This window comes from Salmo trutta, chromosome 14 (genome assembly GCF_901001165.1).
Source record: "Salmo trutta chromosome 14, fSalTru1.1, whole genome shotgun sequence".
Classification (NCBI taxonomy): domain Eukaryota; kingdom Metazoa; phylum Chordata; class Actinopteri; order Salmoniformes; family Salmonidae; genus Salmo; species Salmo trutta.
In genome coordinates, this window is record NC_042970.1 from 46,962,576 (window position 1) to 46,982,403 (window position 19,828).

General features: G+C 41.7%; 1 protein-coding gene across 1 annotated transcript in view; it reads left to right on the plus strand.

The window, feature by feature from the left end:
- slc2a9l2 (solute carrier family 2 member 9, like 2) overlaps positions 1-19,828 on the plus strand; it is a 223,079-nt gene that overhangs the window by 86,318 nt on the left and 116,933 nt on the right. Inside the window, exons 8-9 of the mRNA XM_029776210.1 lie at positions 1,772-1,959; positions 3,773-3,883. Coding sequence (XP_029632070.1) covers positions 1,772-1,959; positions 3,773-3,883 — 299 coding nt within the window. The remainder of the gene's footprint in view (positions 1-1,771; positions 1,960-3,772; positions 3,884-19,828) is intronic.

The window sequence follows — 19,828 nt, forward strand, 5'->3', positions numbered from 1 at the left end:
ATAACGAATTACTATGGGAATAAATATCACTGATTTACAGAAATATTGGAACAAAGTTGTCTAATGAAGGCAAACAATTTAGAATCCTCCAATCCTGTAGCCTACTCCCGACCGTCACGTTGTACAGTGCCATATTTTCCATTTCATCCTAACGGAAACCCTGAGGGTTTCGTTTTTCGTTTTTCTCTGAATAGAAACACCATAATATTAATCAAACTAATTAAGTCAAATTTCTTAAAATCAATCCCATATACTATGTTATTACAAAAAAGGTTTTAAATTCTCTGGTAATGCCAATACGGAATACTATCAAATGCTTGTCAAAGATGCCCTCTGTGGTCAAACTAGCAATAACTTGTAGTAACAGGAAAAATGACTGACAATTAAATGACGTGCCACAGAATGTTGTGGCAGCACGCAAGGTGTGCCGCAGTATGACGCAACTTTTAAAGGAGGAACCACTGTAGTTTGGCAGGTACAGACCACTGCCGTCACTAAATCCTGCCTGTAGATTTATATTATCACAATCCCTAGCCCAGCATGATGCTAGTCAGGCACAGGGTGTTCTGTTCCCTCATTCCCTTTTTGTTTTCCCATCTTCTCGTCTTATTTATAGTCTTCAACGTAGCCTCTTTACTATATACTTTCTGTGTAGAGATTTACTGGAGTTTGAAAACTATCAGCATGAAGCTGCCTGGCCTAAGGCTGACATCATGCTGCAATGAGAATGCAACACCTGTCTGTACATTGTGATAGGTTGTCATCGCCATAAATGGCGTCGCCATAAATTGTCCTAAGGCATTAGGATTGGAGCTATGCCATTGTTATAATGAACTTATTATGAAAGCGTTATATTTTTCACCCTCAAGTTGTTGCTCTGAAATGTCTTTCCTTTTGTCAAGTGCTCTGTGACAATGGCAATGTGAGAAGCATTTGCACCAAATAAAGCTGCATTGAATTGTATTTCATCTCCATCTCCTCTCTACCGCCCCTTCTCTTGGTCCCTCTTTGTCAGCCTCTAAACATTTACACATTTTCATAGATCTTGCTGATATCACGGCATGGGGTTCTGTACTGATAATACCCTGGTGAGATCTCTCCACTAACAGCCTAATGTTGTTTCACAGAGTCTGTCTCGTCTCGATAAGGCCCCTTTGTTGTGTGTATCACTCTGCGTGCTGCGAGAGGGCTCAGGTTCCAGTACTGTCTTACATAGCAACACACTTATCCTACTGAACACAAAATAGTCCCTCCACAGGAACAATGTTTACAATCTCCCTACAGAAAAATAAAGCTGCGCAATCTGGTACACAAATGCAAATTTGGCATGTAATTAAATCATAGGTTCAACAGTCAGTGTTGTTCAAACTTGTTTGCTGTCACCCGCATAGTTTTGCAAGACTATACAGTATATACTGTAGGGTTATTGCAAATTTGGCATAAAATTAAAGCATGTGATGCTGGGAACATGTTCAGTTATACAAAGCTTTACAGTTTAATCTGTTTCCGGTCACTGCAGTGTTGTTCAACACCAGGTTTTTGCTTTTAGCAGTAAATACAATTTTTTACAAAGTTGATTATGTCAAGGTGATGATGGGTTGAACAAAAAGTTTAAAGAAAACACGTGTAAAAAGTATGTACCACGTACAGAAGTTACCAATTATTTCCTGTTCAACTTAACAAACAACTCAAACCACAACTTGGTCTTTGTTCAATATAATAAGCACTTTGGGAGTCATTGTGTGTGTGTGTGTGTGTGTGTGTGTCTCAGCCTTCAGAGCCTTCCTAGGCAAGAAGGACGTGTCCAAGGAGTTGGAGGAGGTGCACGCTGAGAGTCGGGCCCAGAACACCCTGCACATGGCGTCCGTCACCGAGCTCATGCTTAACCCCGCCTTGCGCTGGCAGGTCATCACCGTCATGGTCACCATGGCCTGCTACCAGCTGTGTGGCCTGAATGCCGTAAGTGGCAGCGTTCTCTCATCTCTGACAATTGAGTGTACTGTTCTCTGAGATAAAAATGTTTTCCAGTGCATTTGAAGGTATTAATATTGGGGGTTATTTGTGCCATCAGAAATGCACTTCATCCAACCTCCATTTAGCGTGGGTTTGGCCGGGGGGGGGCTTTATTTGGCTCATCGCGCTTTTGTGACTCTTAGTGGCGGGTTGGGTGCCTGCAGGCTGACCTCGGTCGTCAGTTGAACGGTGTTTCCTCCGACACATTGGTGCGGCTGGCTTCCGGGTTAAGCGGGCAGGTGTTAAGAAGCGTGGTTTGGCGGGTCACGTTTCGGAGGACGCATGACTCAACCTTTGCTTCCCAAGCCCGTTGGGGAGTTGCAGCGATGAGACAAAATCGAAATTGGGGAGAAAAAGGGGGTAAACATTTTATATATATATATATATTTACATTTTAATCTAACAATGGAATGACTAATAAGTGGCTTGCCTCTCCAGCAGCAGTAGTTGAGATGGAAGTGTTATTTAGTTGGTGACAGTTGGGGGGGGAAGGAAAAACTCCTACTGATAGATAATAATCCCCTTTCACAGACAAACGTCTAGATGTTATTTGAACTTGCTGAATTATTCATGCAAAGTTTATGCATGACGCTTCCTGAGATTTATGGGAGTATGCAATCTATTGCATCAATACTCGATGTGCTTATTCATTTACCAGTCCTCGAAAAACTTATCTCCCCCCCACCAAAAAAAAAAAACATTAACATTTTCTTTTTAGATATATTGCCATATAGTCACAGAACTTCACAAGCAATTTTTCCCAAGAAACTTCATTACGAATGCATTACTGGCAACTTTGCTGTGTGATAGGAACAAGATAGAAGGAATGAGATGCTGATGACAGTGTGAGAGCTCACAAGGAAAAGGCTCGATTAGTATCAATCCAAGGACACAGTTGAACAAGAACAAATGGAACTTATGGCTTAATTAAATCACTAATCGACCTTTGCACTGTAATTGGCATTAAATTGGCATTTCTTTCCGGCTCATAAAACAGACAGGAGATTGGGCTTGCAATTTAAAGGACAGGGATGTATCCATAGAGAACATTTTTAAGTGTTCTATTTAATTCAGTAGCTGTGTCCTCACTGGCGTAGTTACTGTACAAGGCTCTTACTAGCTCCTCATTCACTGGACCTTTAAAATATGACTATGCCAGTGCCACCAATCGCTTTTGTAGGAATGTGTTGTTTATCTTCAAAATGAGCCGGTAATAATGTTCTTTGACTTACAAAAATAAACCGGCATAGCGACACTTTCAAAAAAGTGATTTGGGTTTACATTCTTGGGGGTGTTGCTATCCCTTTCGTTTTTGTAGGACAAATAACTCAATATTGTAAAGGCATTTATTTCTAACCTGCAATTGGCAAGGTCCATGTGAAAGTCTCAATAGATTATGCAGATTTTAAACGCAATGACGCAAATCAGGGTTGAATTCCCCTGCTCCTGATCTTGGTGGGTGAATTGATATTTATGCAGTCTTTTCTATATTCTCTGCCTATTCCAACTACTTGGCACTGGACTGCTTTAATTCTGAAACTGATAAAAAAGGAATTCATCTCTACAGTATACATCCATTTCAATGGTTAAATGCTATTTGAAATCAGGGTTGTTTTCAATGGGTTCAATTGGTGTGGGGTATCATTTATTCACATGTATTTATTGATATGAGCACATGCAGGCCAAAGCTTTGATGTGGCCTAAAATGTCCACATTTTTGATGCGGTGGTATTGGTTGATCATTGTTATCTCTTGACAGATCTGGTACTACACCAATGGGATCTTGAGGGACTCGGGCTTTGCAGAGAACGTGATCCCATACATCGTCCTCAGCACAGGCGGTATAGAAACGCTGGCTGCCGTTGTCTCAGTGAGTAAAACCTCTCAGGCAATCTTAAAAACAACTAAAAGCTAACTTTTATACACACACACACCACCATGTTCAGCAAAATGCTCCAAGTTGTCTTGACATTAGTCAGCTTCATTGCAGGTGAGTAAATAGGCTACACAGGAACCTGTGAATAACCAGTCCTTTCCGTGTCCAGGCATTGACCTCAGAGTCATATTGTGCAACTCTCTGAAGTCACCGGACAGCAACCCATAATTTCTGAGTTACTTGTTCACTTCACAAGTTTTTGTGTGAAACCGGATTAATTTAGTCTAAAAACATGCATTTTCCTCTTTCTGGGAACTCAGACTAGGCTGTAGATATACCATACAAGCTTCCGCGGACTTCAAAACAATCTCAACCAAATGTTCTCAGTTTAAGGAAACCTGGTGAAGACAATTTAGATTTGTGAGTGCTACACTTGTGAAAATAGATTATTAATCTCATCTAAAATCATGCATTTTCCTAGTGAACTATTCATGCAAAGAAATTGCCCAGAAATTAAAAATGAGGTGTGAAAGAGCAGTCTTGTCATACTGTATAATCATTCTTATAAAAAAAACATAAATGCGGTCTTTCCTCATTTTCAGACAACTTTAAACAGCTTTGAATGATTCACAGATCATATTTCATAGATTAAGATAACTGACTACAATTCCACAGTATTTATCATTGAACCATAGTTTATTTTATTCCATTTGTCATTTAGCAGATGTGATTTTTATGCAAACCTGATCCTTGCCCAATTCGACCTCTTTCCTGTATGAACCACATAGCCAGTGATAGGAATTCATTTCCCAGGGCTTTTTCAGTTATATTTCCTCTGTTTTCGTTCCCAATCTGAATAGATAAGCAGACCAGTTAATACTTCCCGTTCTCTCCTATCTGGGGTTAATTCAACCAGTTTTCCACCAACCCTAACTAACCCTTACCCTAAATCTAATCCTAGCCCTATACAGATGTTTGATCTTAATTTGACCCATACTGTCAGAGGAGTAACATAATCCTAAAGCAGGAGGATTTGAATGTCTAAAGAAATATTTAGAATTGCCGCCAGGGGGCAGCTAGAATCGGTGTTTTTGTGTACAATACAGTACCGTAGCCTACCTACTACCTACATTGTACCTTAGACTGCAGGTCCACTGGGTGACATTTCAAGAAGCCTACTGTAGGCTATATGCAGCTACAGAACATATCTTGTGAAGTCTTCTGTGGTACTAGATTGTAATAAATTGACATACTTGTAAGGGGGGGAAATTAGGCAAAACCAGTATTTTTTTTAATAAAAATATTTTATTATTGTTCAAGGCAAGCAATAGGCAGAATAAATCTCTTTGGACAAATAACCAGGGCCAGATCTAGCCTTTTAGGGGCCCTACGCGAGATTTGGTTGGGGGTCGTGTAAACAAGCGGGCAAAAAAAATTGGTGACCCCCTCTTGACGGCATTGTGTTACTGTCTCTCCTGCAACTTCTACCAGGCTAACACTCAAGCCTAGCTAGCATGATACTTGAAACCTATGCTGTCATTTAGCCACTAGGAGGTTAAGAAAATTACGTGTTTGGATCCTTAATACAACTAAACATTACTCTACAACCAAAAAACACTTCCGGGTCCGTTTTTTTAACTTACATTGCTCAAAACCGTTTTTTGTTGATAACGCTGCGAAACATGGTCGGACTGGGCTATTTTTTTGCAGGGAGCTCATCCTCCACATTAGGAAGGTTGCTTAGGTCTACAAGTTAATTGCATTTACTTAAATGTTTTCAAGAGGTTAAACAAATAGTCTGATAATTTACACGGCAAAGTGTCGCAGCTCAACAAAATTGCAAATACAACTGAAAATAACACTAAACTTTACATGCAATTAAATGATTTTCATTTTTACAATTGTTGTGCATTAGTTTGGATTTTATCATTGTATCAATTTATATTCATCCAATCAATGTGATCCCAATATTGAAGGATAATGATTGTTGCATGATTAAAGATACAGGGTTCGAGGGAATTGCAGGAGTGGGGATGGTGAAATCAATCTGGTCAACAAGCTGTTCAATCAGCTGTCAATCAACTGATGGGCCATCAGCTCAAATCAGCATATCAACTCAGACAGGGAAACACAAACCTTATCGGTTTTGACACCGTCCATTAAACATGCCATCAAATAGGCCATTCCCCAAACTATTTTAACAAACTTTGATATTGCATTTTGTCTCTGTTGTTCATTCAGTTAAGCCTTCACTCGCTTCACATGGGCTGCGTTTTTTGCGTGTTTTTAATTTTTAAGTCAGTCGCTCTAGTTCATGCTCCATTGTGCTCCATTCCCTATGCTACCTCACTATTCTCAATTTCATCTTGTTCTTATATCTTATATTAACGGCCTATGTGGGCAATTCGTTTTGATAGGCTACAGTAGGCTATAGTTTAGGCCCGTGGCTGTAGGTGATGTTTAAATGAGGGAGGACTTTTTTTAATGAGCATGGCTTTATTTCTATTATTGCTTATTGTCATTCATATTCTTTTCACCCGGCTCAATGTAACATCGATAACTTTAGGCTACTACATGATACTCAAATTTTCCCTATAGCCATCATGAGGTTGCTACAACCTAGCCTATGAATGAAAGTTTACAAGAGTAGGTGCACAGGTCGAGATGAAAAAAATGTGTAATCAAGGTGACAGACAGTGATACATTCAATACCACCTTGCACACTCTTTCCTGCGTTTAGCTGATCTAAGATGTAATCAAAAAAAATAAAAAAAGATTTAATCATTAGACCAACAGTTGGAGTATTTATTTTGGACAAATTCAGGTATGTTTATCCCTGTTTCGTTCCGTTTGCTTCCATTAAAGAAATGGCTGAAGAATTGCAACATTTACCTGGAGCTAACGCTGCAGATGGCAATACTGGATGACTTGAAAAGTCATAGTCAATCGATCAATAATATAATAATACTTTTAGCAAAAATGTTTATCTTTAATTAGAATCTGTAGAAACTATGAGCACAGAAAGGTTCAGAACGTTTGTGAAGCATCACAGCACAGTTGAAAAATATATTGCAAATAGAAATCCTATATGGATGGTGTTAAGAGATAGATGGGAGGGGTTGAATGGAGCTGTAAAATAGATTGTGGCCGTAAAATGTATATACAGTCGTGGCCCAAATTTTTGAGAATGACACATATTAATTTCCACAAAGTTTGCTGCTTCAGTGTCTTTAGATATTTTTGTCAGATGTTACTTTGGAATACTGAAGTATAATTACAAGCATTTCATATGTGTCAAACGCTTTTATTGACAATTACATGAAGTTAATGCAAAGAGTCAATCTTTTTCAAGACCTCTGCAATCCGCCCTGGCATGCTGTCAATTAACTTCTGGGCCACATCCTGACTGATGGCAGCCCATTCTTGCATAATCAATGCTTGGAGTTTGTCAGAATTTGTGGGTTTTTGTTTGTCCACCCGCCTCTTGAGGATTGACCACAGGTTTTCAATGGGATTAAGGTCTGGGGAGTTTCCTGGCCATGGACCCAAAATATCGATGTTTTGTTCCCCGAGCCACTTAGTTATCACTTTTGCCAAGGTGCTCCATCATGCTGGAAAAGGCATTGTTCGTCAGCAAGCTGTTCCTGGATGGTTGGGAGAAGTTGCTCTCGGAGGATGTGTTGGTACCATTCTTTATTCATGGCTGTGTTCTTAGGCAAAATTGTGAGTGAGCCCACTCCCTTGGCTGAGAAGCAACCCCACACATGAATGGTCTCAGGATGCTTTACTGTTGGCATGACACAGGACTGATGGTAGCGCTCACCTTGTCTTCTCCGGACAAGCTTTTTTCCGGATGCCCCAAACAATCGGAAAGGGGATTCATCAGAGAAAATGACTTTACCCCAGTCCTCAGCAGTCCAATCCCTGTACCTTTTGCAGAATATCAGTCTGTCCCTGATGTTTTTCCTGGAGAGAAGTGGCTTCTTTGCTGCCCTTCTTGACACCAGGCCATCCTCCAAAAGTCTTCGCCTCACTGTGCGTGCAGATGCACTCACCTGCCTGCTGCCATTCCTGAGCAAGCGCTGTACTGGTGGTGCCCCGATCCCGCAGCTGAATCAACTTTAGGAGACGGTCCTGGCGCTTGCTGGACTTTCTTGGGCGCCCTGAAGCCTTCTTCAGAACAATTGAACCGCTCTCCTTGAAGTTTTTGATGATCCGATAAATGGTTGCTTTAGGTACAATCTTACTGGCAGCAATCTCCTTGCCTGTGAAGCCCTTTTTGTGCAAAGCAATGATGACGGCATGTGTTTCCTTGCAGGTAGCCATGTTTGACAGAGGAAGAACAACGATTCCAAGCACCATCCTCCTTTTGAAGCTTCCAGTCTGTTATTTGAACTCAGTCAGCATGACAGAGTGATCTCCAATGTTGTCCTCGTCAACACTCACACCTGTGTTAACGAGAGAATCACTGACATGATGTCAGCTGGTCCTTTTGTGGCAGGGCTGAAATGCAGTGGAAATGTTTTTGGAGGATTCTGTTCATTTGCATGGCAAAGAGGGACTTTGCAATTAATCTGATCACTCTTCATAACATTCTGGAGTATATGAAAATTGCCGTCATACAAACTGAGGCAGTAGACTTTGTGAAAATGTATATTTGTGTCATTCTCAAAACTTCTGGCCACGACTGTAGAATGTATTAACTGGAAGTAGAAGCCTAAATGTTGTTTATTAGTTTACTACAATTAGGGGAGGGTTTGTGTTTGTGTGTGTATATGTGTATATATACACTGCTCAAAAAAATTAAGGGAACACTAAAATAACACATCCTAGATCTGAATGAATGAAATCTTATTAAATACTTTTTTCTTTACATAGTTGAATGTGCTGACAACAAAATCACACAAAAATAATCAATGGAAATCCAATTTATCAACCCATGGAGGTCTGGATTTGGAGTCATACTCAAAATTAAAGTGGAAAACCACACTACAGGCTGATCCAACTTTGATGTAATGTCCTTAAAACAAGTAAAAATGAGTCTCAGTCATGTGTGTGGCCTCCACGTGCCTGTATGACCTCCCTACAACGCCTGGGCATGCTCCTGATGAGGTGGAGGATGGTCTACTGAGGGATCTCCTCCCAGACCTGGACTAAAGCATCCGCCAACTCCTGAACAGTCTGTGGTGCAATGTGGCGTTGGTGGATGGAGCGAGACATGATGTCCCAGATGTGCTCAATTGGATTCAGGTCTGGGGAACGGGCGGGCCAGTCCATAGCATCAATGCCTTCCTCTTGCAGGAACTGCTGACACACTCCAGCCACATGAGGTCTAGCATTGTCTTGCATTTGGAGGAACCCAGGGCTAACCGCACCAGCATATGGTGTCACAAGGGGTCTGAGGATCTCATCTCGGTACCTAATGGCAGTCAGGCTACCTCTGGCGAGCACATGGAGGGCTGTGCGGCCCCCCAAAGAAATGCCACCCCACACCATGACTGACCCACCGCCAAACCGGTCATGCTGGAGGATGTTGCAGGCAGCAGAACGTTCTCCACGGCGTCTCCAGACTCTGTCACGTCTGTCACATGTGCTCAGTGTGAACCTGCTTTCATCTGTGAAGAGCACAGGGCGCCAGTGGCGAATTTGCCAATCTTGGTGTTCTCTGGCAAATGCCAAACGTCCTGCATGGTGTTGGGCTGTAAGCACAACCCCCACCTGTGGACGTCGGGCCCTCATACCACCCTCATGGAGTCTGTTTCTGACTGTTTGAGCAGACACATGCACATTTGTGGCCTGCTGGAGGTCATTTTGCAGGGCTCTGGCAGTGCTCTTCCTGCTCCTCCTTGCACAAAGGTGGAGGTAGCGGTCCTGCTGCTGGGTTGTTGCCCTCCTACGGCCTCCTCCACGTCTCCTGATGTACTGGCCTGTCTCCTGGTAGCGCCTCCATGCTCTGGACACTACGCTGACAGACACAGCAAACCTTCTTGCCACAGCTCGCATTGATGTGCCATCCTGGATGAGCTGCACTACCTGAGCCACTTGTGTGGGTTGTAGACTCCGTCTCATGCTACCACTAGAGTGAAAGCACCACCAGCATTCAAAAGTGACCAAAACATCAGCCAGGAAGCATAGGAACTGAGAAGTGGTCTGTGGTCCCCACCTGCAGAACCACTCCTTTATTGGGGGTGTCTTGCTAATTGCCTATAATTTCCACCTGTTGTCTATTCCATTTGCACAACAGCATGTGAAATGTATTGTCAATCAGTGTTGCTTCCTAAGTGGACAGTTTGATTTCACAGAAGTGTGATTGACTTGGAATTACATTGTGTTGTTTAAGTGTTCCCTTTATTTTTTTGAGCAGTGTATATACATACACATACCCAAAATATACAGTTGAAGTCGGAAGTTTAGATACACTTAGGTTGGAGTCATTGAAACTCCTTTTTCAAACACCACAAATTTCTTGTTAACGAACTATAGTTTTGGCAAGTCGGTTAGGACATCTACTTTGTGCATGACACAAGTAATTTTTCCAACAATTGTTTACAGACAGATTATTTCACTTACATTTAATTGTATCATAATTCCAGTGGGTCAGAAGTTTACATACACTAAGTTGACTGTGCCTTTAAACAGCTTTGAACATTCCAGAAAATGATGTCATGCTTTAGAAGTTTATGATAGGCTAATTTACATTATTTGAGTCAGTTGGAGGTGTACCTGTGGATGTATTTCAAGGCCTACCTTCAAACTCAGTGCCTCTTTGCTTGACATCATGGGAAAATCAAAAGATAATCAGCCAAGACCTCAGAAAACAATTGTAGACCTCCACGAGTCTGGTTCACCCTTGGGAGATATTTCCAAATGCCTGCAGGTACCACGTTCATCTGTACAAACAATAGTACGCAAGTATAAACACCGTGGGACCATGCAGCTGTCATACCGCCCAGTAAGGAGATGCGTTCTTTCTCCTAGAGAGGAACGTACTTTGGTGTGAAAAGTGCAAATCTCTCCCAGAACAACAGCAAAGGACCATGTGAAGATGCTGGAGGGAACAGGTACAAAAGTATCAATATCCACAGTAAAACAAGTCCTATATCGACATAACCTGAAAGGCCGCTCAGCAAGGAAGAAAACTGCTCCAAAACCGCCATAAAAAAGCGAGACTACTTTTTGGAGAAATGTCCTCTGGTTTGATGAAACAAAATAGAACTGTTTGGCCAAAATGACCATTGTTATGTTTGGAGGAAAAAGGGGGAGGCTTGCAAGCCGAAGAACACCATCCCAACCATGAAGCACAGGGGTGGCAGCATCATGTTGTGGGGGTGCTTTGCTGCAGGAGGGACTGGTGCACTTCACAAAATAGATGGCATCATGAGGAACGAAAATGATGTGGATATATTGAAGCAACATCTTAAGACATCAGTCAGGAAGTTAAAGCTTGGTCACAAATGGGTCTTCCAAATGGACAATGACCCCAAGCATACTTCCAAGGTTGTGGCAAAGTGGCCTAAGGACAACAAAGTCAAGGTATTGGAGTGGCTGTCACAACGCCCTGACCTCAATCCTATAGAACATTTGTGGGCAGAACTGAAAAAGCTTGTGTGAGCAAGGAGGCCTACAAACCTGACTCAGTTACACCAGCTCTGTCAGGAGGAATGGGCCAAAATTCACCCAACTTATTGTGGGAAGCTTGTGGAAGGCTATCCAAAATGTTCAACCCAAGGTATACAATTTGAAGGCAATGCTACGAAATACTAATGGAGTGTATGTACACTTCTGACCCACTGGGGATGTGATGAAAGAAATAAAAGCTGAAATAAATAATTCTCTCTACTATTATTCTGACATTTCACATTCCTAAAATAAAGTGGTGATCCTTACTGACGTATGACAGGGAATTTTTACTCAGATTAAATGTCAGGAATTGTGAAAAACTGAGTTTAAACTTACACCAATATACCCCAAAAATAAATGGGGGATTGGAAATGATGCGGATAATTACATTGATGGAAGCTACAATCTTTTCGAAATATTAAAGCTGATCTAACCCCTAGAAGAAAAAAAAGAAAAAATAAAAATATATATATATATATATATATATATTGAGCTTACCTTTACTTTGTTCCGGAGTTGGATAGCCATTGCCATATATATGTGTTTTTCAACTCAATCGGCAGAATGATCACACGCAAACACAGCTAACTTTCGTAACAAAAAAACTAAAGCCAGACCTTCATGTCATAAACGCTAACCACTACACACATCCTACATTGTTACCATATTAGCTAACATATTAGTCAACATAGCTACTAGAACTAACACATTAGTAAACCCGCTATATTCTTGCAGTAGCGTGTACGGTCAGAAAGCAGTTTAGCAGTTACAAAGGGCGAGCCCCAGTAAATTAATGAAACCAAATGCTTACCTTGAGCTTACCTTTACTTTGTTCCGGAGTTGGATAGCCATAGCCAGCTAGCTAACATAAGCATCCCTCTCTGTTTGAGCCAGGTGTTTGAGTAACCTAAACAAGCTTGCTGCATTCGCTAGCTAAGTGAAAGTGAAGAAAATACAACAAAATATAGCAATCTCTCTCGCTTGCTTCTCCTTCATTTTTGAAGAATTGTATTTGTTCAAAACGGTTCACCTATTGTCTTTCTCTCTCTTTGAGTCAATTATTCACCACATTTTATGCACTGCAGTGCCAGCTAGCTGTAGCTTATGCTTGCAGTACTAGATTATTTCTCTGATCTTTTGGATGGACAACATGTCAGTTTATTCTGCAAGAACTCTGACAGGTTGGAGGACATTCACCGGAAGCTGTCATATTTACTGTCTAAGTCTATGGAAGGGTGTGAGAACCATGAGCCTCCAAGGTTTTGTATTGAAGTCAATATACCCAGAGGAGGACAGAAACTAGCTGTCCTCCACCTACACCATGGTGCTACCCTACAGAGTGCTGAGGCTGCTGTAGACCTTCATTGCAAAACAGTGTGTTCTAATCAGTTATTTGATTATGTGAATATATTTAGTATAGTTTTATCTAAAAAGGATGACTTTATCTTTCACTATTTTTATTTTTAGGAAATTCACTGAGGAGGATGGTCCTCCCCTTCCTCCTCTGAGGAGCCTCCCGGGTTTAGGTGTAGCATACGGCTGCATTTTGGATAAACTTGACACTTGTATGTCATAGTGGAGAACAATATTTATCTTGTGTTATTAATCTATACTGAACAAAAACACAATATGCAACAATTTCAATGATTTTACTATGTTACTGTTCATCTAAGGAAATCAGTCAATTGAAATAAATAAATTAGGCCCTAATCTATGGATTTCATATGACTGCAGAGGGGCACAGCCATGGGTGGGCCTGGGAGGGCATAAGCCCACACACTTGGGAGCCTGGCCCAGCCAATCAGAAAGGGTTTTTCCCCACAAAAGGGTTTTGTTACAGACAGAAATACTCCTCAGTTTTATCAGCTGTCCGTGTGGCTGGTCTCAGACGATCCCACAGGTAAAGAATCCGGATGTGGAGGTCCTGGGCTGGCTTGGTCACACTTGGTCTGTGGTCGGGAGGCCCGTTGTACGTACTGCCAAATTCTCTAAAACGAACTTGGAGGCGGCTTAAGGTAGAGATATTAAAAATGATCTGGCAACAGTTCTGGTGGACATTACTGCAATTGCACACTCCCTCTAAACTTGAGACATCTGTGGCATTGTGTTGTGTGACAAATCTGCACATTTTAGAGTGGCCTTTTATTGCCCCCAGCACAAGGTGCACCTGTGTAGGGATCATGCTGTTTAATCAGCTTCTTGATATGCCACACCTATCAGGTGGATGGATTAGCTTGGCAAAGTAGAAATGCGCACTAACAGGGATGTAAACAAATTTGTGCCCAACATTTTTGAGAAATAGGCTTTTTGTGCGAATGGAACATTTCTGTGATCTTTTATTTCAGCTCATGAAATGTGGGACCAACACTTTACATGTTGAATTTATATGTAAAACAATGGTTGTTGATGTGCATAGATGCATTTCAGATACATCTTTGTACATTTGAATGTTGAAGTAATAAAACCTAGCTCTACAGTAGCAGTAGGGCATTTCTTCATATTTTTTTTATTTTTATTTAACCTTTATTTAACTAGGCAAGTCAGTTAAGAACAAATTCTTATTTTGCAATGACGGCCTACCCCGGCCAAACCCTCCCCAAACCCGGACGATACTGGGCCAATTGTGCACCGTCCTATGGGACTCTGACGCCTCTAGCACTGAGATGCAGTGCCTTAAACCGCTGCGCCACTCGGGAGCAGCTTTATAGTTTGAGCGAGCGAGCGCGCGCGAGAGAGAAGGATTTTGCTAGCAGGCCCTGGTCTGAAATGTCTTGACTGCCCCTGCATGGAGAGAGTGATTCAATGAAATCTCATAGTTCTCTATCTAAATCATGAGGCTCATTTGAATTTCCAGATGCCTAGGAAAATGTTCTGTGACAAGAAAGTGATCAAATCATGTATGTGTTAAGTTTTTCTCTCCGTCCTATTCCTTGACAGTCTATCACAGCATCATTTTCTGGCTTTGCTATTTTAGCTTTTTTCCTACCCTCTGTCCATCCAGTTGATTTGGTGGATGAAATAAGCAATCCTGTGGAATGTTTAGTGTTAGGTTATGATTGAATCCTTTTCTCATCACATTGTCATTCAACAGTTTATTGACTTGCAGAGCTCATGAAAATGCCATGCGTGCATACTGTGTGGCTTTGAAACACAGGGACGTGTGCCTCTATTAGAAGCTAGCTGAAAGACAATGAGATCTTTTTACGATCACCTTTCACATGACCTAACTCTGGTTTGGGAATTCATATTTTCCAAAGTGTACCTTGATCACGATGTCTGAGATGAGTAATACTTATTTCCAATCTAAGCATTACATTTTTCAATGTTTAGCATCCTGTTGAAAAAATGTTTTTTATAATAAATATTTACCCTCTATCTCCAAATCCGAGTCCCCACTTATTTGACATCTTGTAAGTGACCGACTGTGAACTCAACGTGTACAGTATGCTTGGCTTTTTTTCTGGTATACCTTGTTGTCAAATATGAGGTCTAGACAGAGTAGAGGCAGGCGTGCTTTTTGCTGCTGGCAGGGCTGATGTTTCCTTCCTCAGGCATGTTCCTGTTGCGTAGTCTTTTCTCAGCATCCTTTCAGTTTGAAAATACAGAATAAATTGTATTAATAATAATGGCTCTGCGTGAAGTGCTATAAGAGGCATGTTGTTCCTTCCCATGCTTATTGTCATGGTGGATAAATACATCCAGACGTGTGTTGATACAATGTAAGAGTATCGAATGTACCTACTGTTTGTTTTCTGTTCGTTTTCTATAGTGCCCTCGTTGGTTTATATTCTCTGTAAGGTTACGCCACTCTAAGGCATTTTTCTGCATCGGGTCCCTTGTGGGAGTGAACTGTTCTGTAGTCCTTGAAACAGTGGCAAGTGTGAGTGCTGCTGGGATAACTATCACCTCAGAATACTTTTGTATGCGTCACTGTAGTCTCTTTCTTGGGTTTTTATGCGTGAAGCCAGAAGCAGAGTGTAAAACTGAGTGTAATACTGCAAATCATGCGGGGTCTCTGATGCATGATGTGTTGTAATGGGTTGTATCTCGATCAAATAATTGGAATGAGTGTGAAACTTGAACCGGAAAGAGTGTGTTTGAGTAGAGTTCCATGTACCATCGAACTCGCCACATGTCCCCAGAACAGTAGTGTGACAAGGGCAAACTGTGAGTGTACAACATGAAGGGCCCTATTTAATTTTGAAATCTATATAGAGACAAAAACAGCTGCTAGCTGTTAGTAACACAGGAAAATATGAAACGGGGATCAGGGCTTACTTACTTATTATCTTGACATTTCTAAAGAAGAAGTAATTGACTTGCAAATAACCACTAAAAACTACCAATGAGTCTTAGCACATGGCCTTTATCCAGATTGCAGATTAATAGTTAATTTGTGTGGCAAAGTGGTGGCTGTTTTTCTCTAAATGGTTTCTTAAGTGCAGTGCCCTGCACTTGTACTCAAGAGCACCTTGTATTCTCACAGCTCTGGGAGCTATATTCTGCTACTCTAAACTTGAGTGCCCCACTTGGTGTTTATAAGCCTATGGGGTAAAATCCCACTACTGCCCCAAATGTACGGCAGAGGATAAGAAAGATTATCCAGGGACATTGTGACTTGAGTATTAGACTCAAGGTTTATTATCAGAGTGCTATCCTCGGAAGCCCAGGCTTCTCAAGTTCTGTTCAAAAGCCATGCGGCAGACAAGTTCATAAAAATGACCTGAGAATGTGGCACCTGCAGTCACTCCAAACTCAAGATTGAAACATTTTCATCAACCCTTGATTATCCTCCAAGACAGAGTAACAGATCAAAATAAACTTCCCGCCACGATAAAGGTCTCACTAGCAAATAACATTCATCAATGGTTGATAGATAACATATTTTGCACGCAGCCATTTGGAACACTCATATAAACGCACATTTCTAACAATGATTTAATTCATGAAGAGCAATATCCTCCTGAAATCTATTTTATGATCATATATATGCATCCTAAACTGAAAGAACTATAATAACACACACTGCTTTTCAAAATGTATTGGACCATTCTTATTTCCATCTTATTCCTTCCGGTACTGCCTTGAGAAATCACAACATCCACGCAAGAGAGCTTGCATCTCTCATGACGCCATTGGCGGTATAACACGGGGAAGCACATGCACCTATGTGGGAATTACAGTGCATAATAGGCTAACTGTAACCCCTGGGAGTTAGCTCTGTGTGTGCACAGAGGGTGGATCATCTCTGCAGCACAAATACTGACGTTACGTCAGGGAGAAGAGCGCGTTCGCTTCGTGACGGTTTCTGGTAATTAGTTTGGAGGAAGAGAGTATACCTAGGCCGGCACACACACATGCACACACAGTGTGTGGGAACTGGGGACGGCATCTCACTTCTCTCCTTTCTGCTCGAGGGAAATTACGATAGGATCTGTAATTATGGAAGAGAAGAGCAGGGAGGGTAGGATGACACGAGGTGTTATGCTGAAAAGAGACCAAATCTTATTGGTCGCATACACATATTTAGCAGATGTTATTGCGGGTGTAGCAAAATGCTTGTGTTCCTAGCTCCAGCAGTAATGTCTAACAATACACACAAATCTAAAAAGTAAAATAATGGAATTTAGAAATATAAGGATGAGCAATGTCGGAGTCCGGAGTGTGTGTGTGTGTGTGTGTGTGTGTGTGTGTGTGTGTGTGTGTGTGTGTGTGTATACAGTTGAAGTCGGAAGTTTATATACACCTTAGCCAAATACATTTAAACTCAGTTTTTCACAATTCCTGACATTTAATCTGAGTAAAAAGTCCCTGTCTTAGGTCAGTAAGGATCACCACTTTATTTTAAGAATGTGAAATGTCAGAACAATAGTAGAGAGAATTATTTATTTCAGCTTTAATTTCTTCATCACATTCCCAGTGGGTCAGAAGTTTACATACACTCAATTAGTATTTGGTAGCATTGCCTTTAAATTGTTTAACTTGGGTCAAACGTTTCGGGTAGCCTTCCACAAGCTTCCCACAATACGTTGGGTGAATTTTGGCCCATTCCTCCTGACAGAGCTGGTGTAACTGAGTCAGGTTTGTAGGCCTCCTTGCTCACACACGCTTTTTCAGTTTTGCCCACAAATGTTCTATAGGATTGAGGTCAGGGCTTTGTGATGGCCACTCCAATACCTCGACTTTGTTGTCCTTAGGCCATTTTGCCACAACTTTGGAAGTATGCTTGTGGTCATTGTCCATTTGGAAGACCCATTTGCGACCAAGCTTTAACTTCCTGACTGATGTTTTGAGATGTTGCTTCAATATATCCACATAATTTTCCCCCCTCATGGTGCCATCTATTTTGTGAAGTGCACCAGTCCCTCCTGCAGCAAAGCACCCCCACAACATGATGCTGCCACCCCTGTGCTTCACGGTTGGGATGGTGAACTTCGGCTTGCAAGCCTCCCCCTTTTTCCTCCAAACATAACGATGGTCATTTTGGCCAAACAGTTCGAAAGTACGATCTTTGTCCCCATGTGCAGTTGCAAACCGTAGTCTGGCTTTTTTATGGCGGTTTTGGAGCAGTGGCTTCTTCCTTGCTGAGCGGCCTTTCAGGTTATGTTGATATAGGACTTGTTTTACTGTGGATATAGTTACTTTTGTACCTGTTTCCTCCAGCATCTCACAAGGTCCTTTGCTGTTGTTCTGGGATAGATTTGCACTTTTCGCACCAAGGTACGTTCATCTCTAGGAGACAGAATGCGTCTCCTTCCTGAGCGGTATGACGGCTGTGTGGTCCCATGGTGTTTATACTTGCGTACTATTGTTTGTACAGATGAACGTGGTACCTTCAGGCGTTTGGAAATTGCTCCCAAGGTTGAACCAGACTTGTGGAGGTCTACAATTCTTTTTCTGGGGTCTTGGCTGATTTCTTTAGATTTTCCCATGATGTCAAGCAAAGAGGCACTGAGTTTGAAGGTAGGCCTTGAAATACATCCACATGTACACCTCCAACTGACTCAAATAATGTCAATTAGCCTATCAGAAGCTTCTAAAGCCATGACACAATTTTCTGGAATTTTCCAAGCTCTTTAAAGGCACAGTCAACTTAGTGTATGTAAACTTCTGACCCACTGTAATTGTGATACAGTGAATTATAAGTGAAATGTTCTGTCTGTTAACAAAAGTTGGAAAAATTACTTGTGTCATGCACAAAGTAGATGTCCTAACCGGCATGGCAAAACTATAGTTTGTTAACAAGTAATTTGTGGAGTGGTTGAAAAAAATAGTTTTAATAACTCCAACCAAGTGTATGTAAACTTCCAACTTCGTGTGTGTGCCTTGTTAAAAGTTAATTTGTGGAATTTCTTTTCTTTTTGCATTTGAGCCAATCAGTTATGTTGTGACAAGGTAGGGGTGGTATACAGAAGAAAGCCCTATTAGGTACAAGACCAAGTCCATATTATGCCAAGAACAGCTCGAATAAGCAAAGAGAAACAACAGTCCATCATTACTTTAAGACAGGTCAGTCAATCCAGAACAAGTGCATTTGCAAAAACCATCAAGTGCTATGATGAAACTGGCTCTCATGAGGACCGCCACAGGAAAGGAAGACCAAGGGGTTACCTCTGCTGCAGAGGATAACACATATTTAGCAGATGTTACTGTTACAGACCTATATCCATCCTGCCCTGCCCTTCTAAAGTCTTCGAAAGCCAAGTGAACAAACAGATCACTGACCATTTCGAATCCCACCGTACCTTCTCCGCAATGCAATCCGGTTTCCGAGCTGGTCATGGGTGCACCTCAGCCACGCTCAAGGTCTTAAATGATATCATAACTGCCATCGATAAAAGACAGTACTGTGCAGCTGTCTTCATCGACTTGGCCAAGGCTTTCGACTCTGTCAATCACCGTTTTCTTATCGGCAGACTCAACAGCCTTTGTTTCTCTAATGACTGCCTCGCCTGGTTCACTAACTACTTCTCAGATAGAGTTCAGTGGGTCAAATTGGAGGGCCTGTTGTCCGGACCTCTGGCAGTCTCTATGGGGATGCCACAGGGTTCAATTCTCGGGCCGACTCTTTCCTCTGTATACATCAATGATGTTGCTCTTGCTGCTGGTGATTCTTTGATCCACCTCTAGGCAGACGACACCATTCTCTATACATCTGGCCCTTTTTGGACACAGTGTTAACAAACCTCCAAACGAGCTTCAATGCCATACAACACTCCTTCCGTGGCCTCCAACTGCTCTTAAATGCTAGTAAAACAAATTGCATGCTCTTCAACCAATTGCTGCCCGCACCCGCCCGCCCGACTAGCATCACTACTC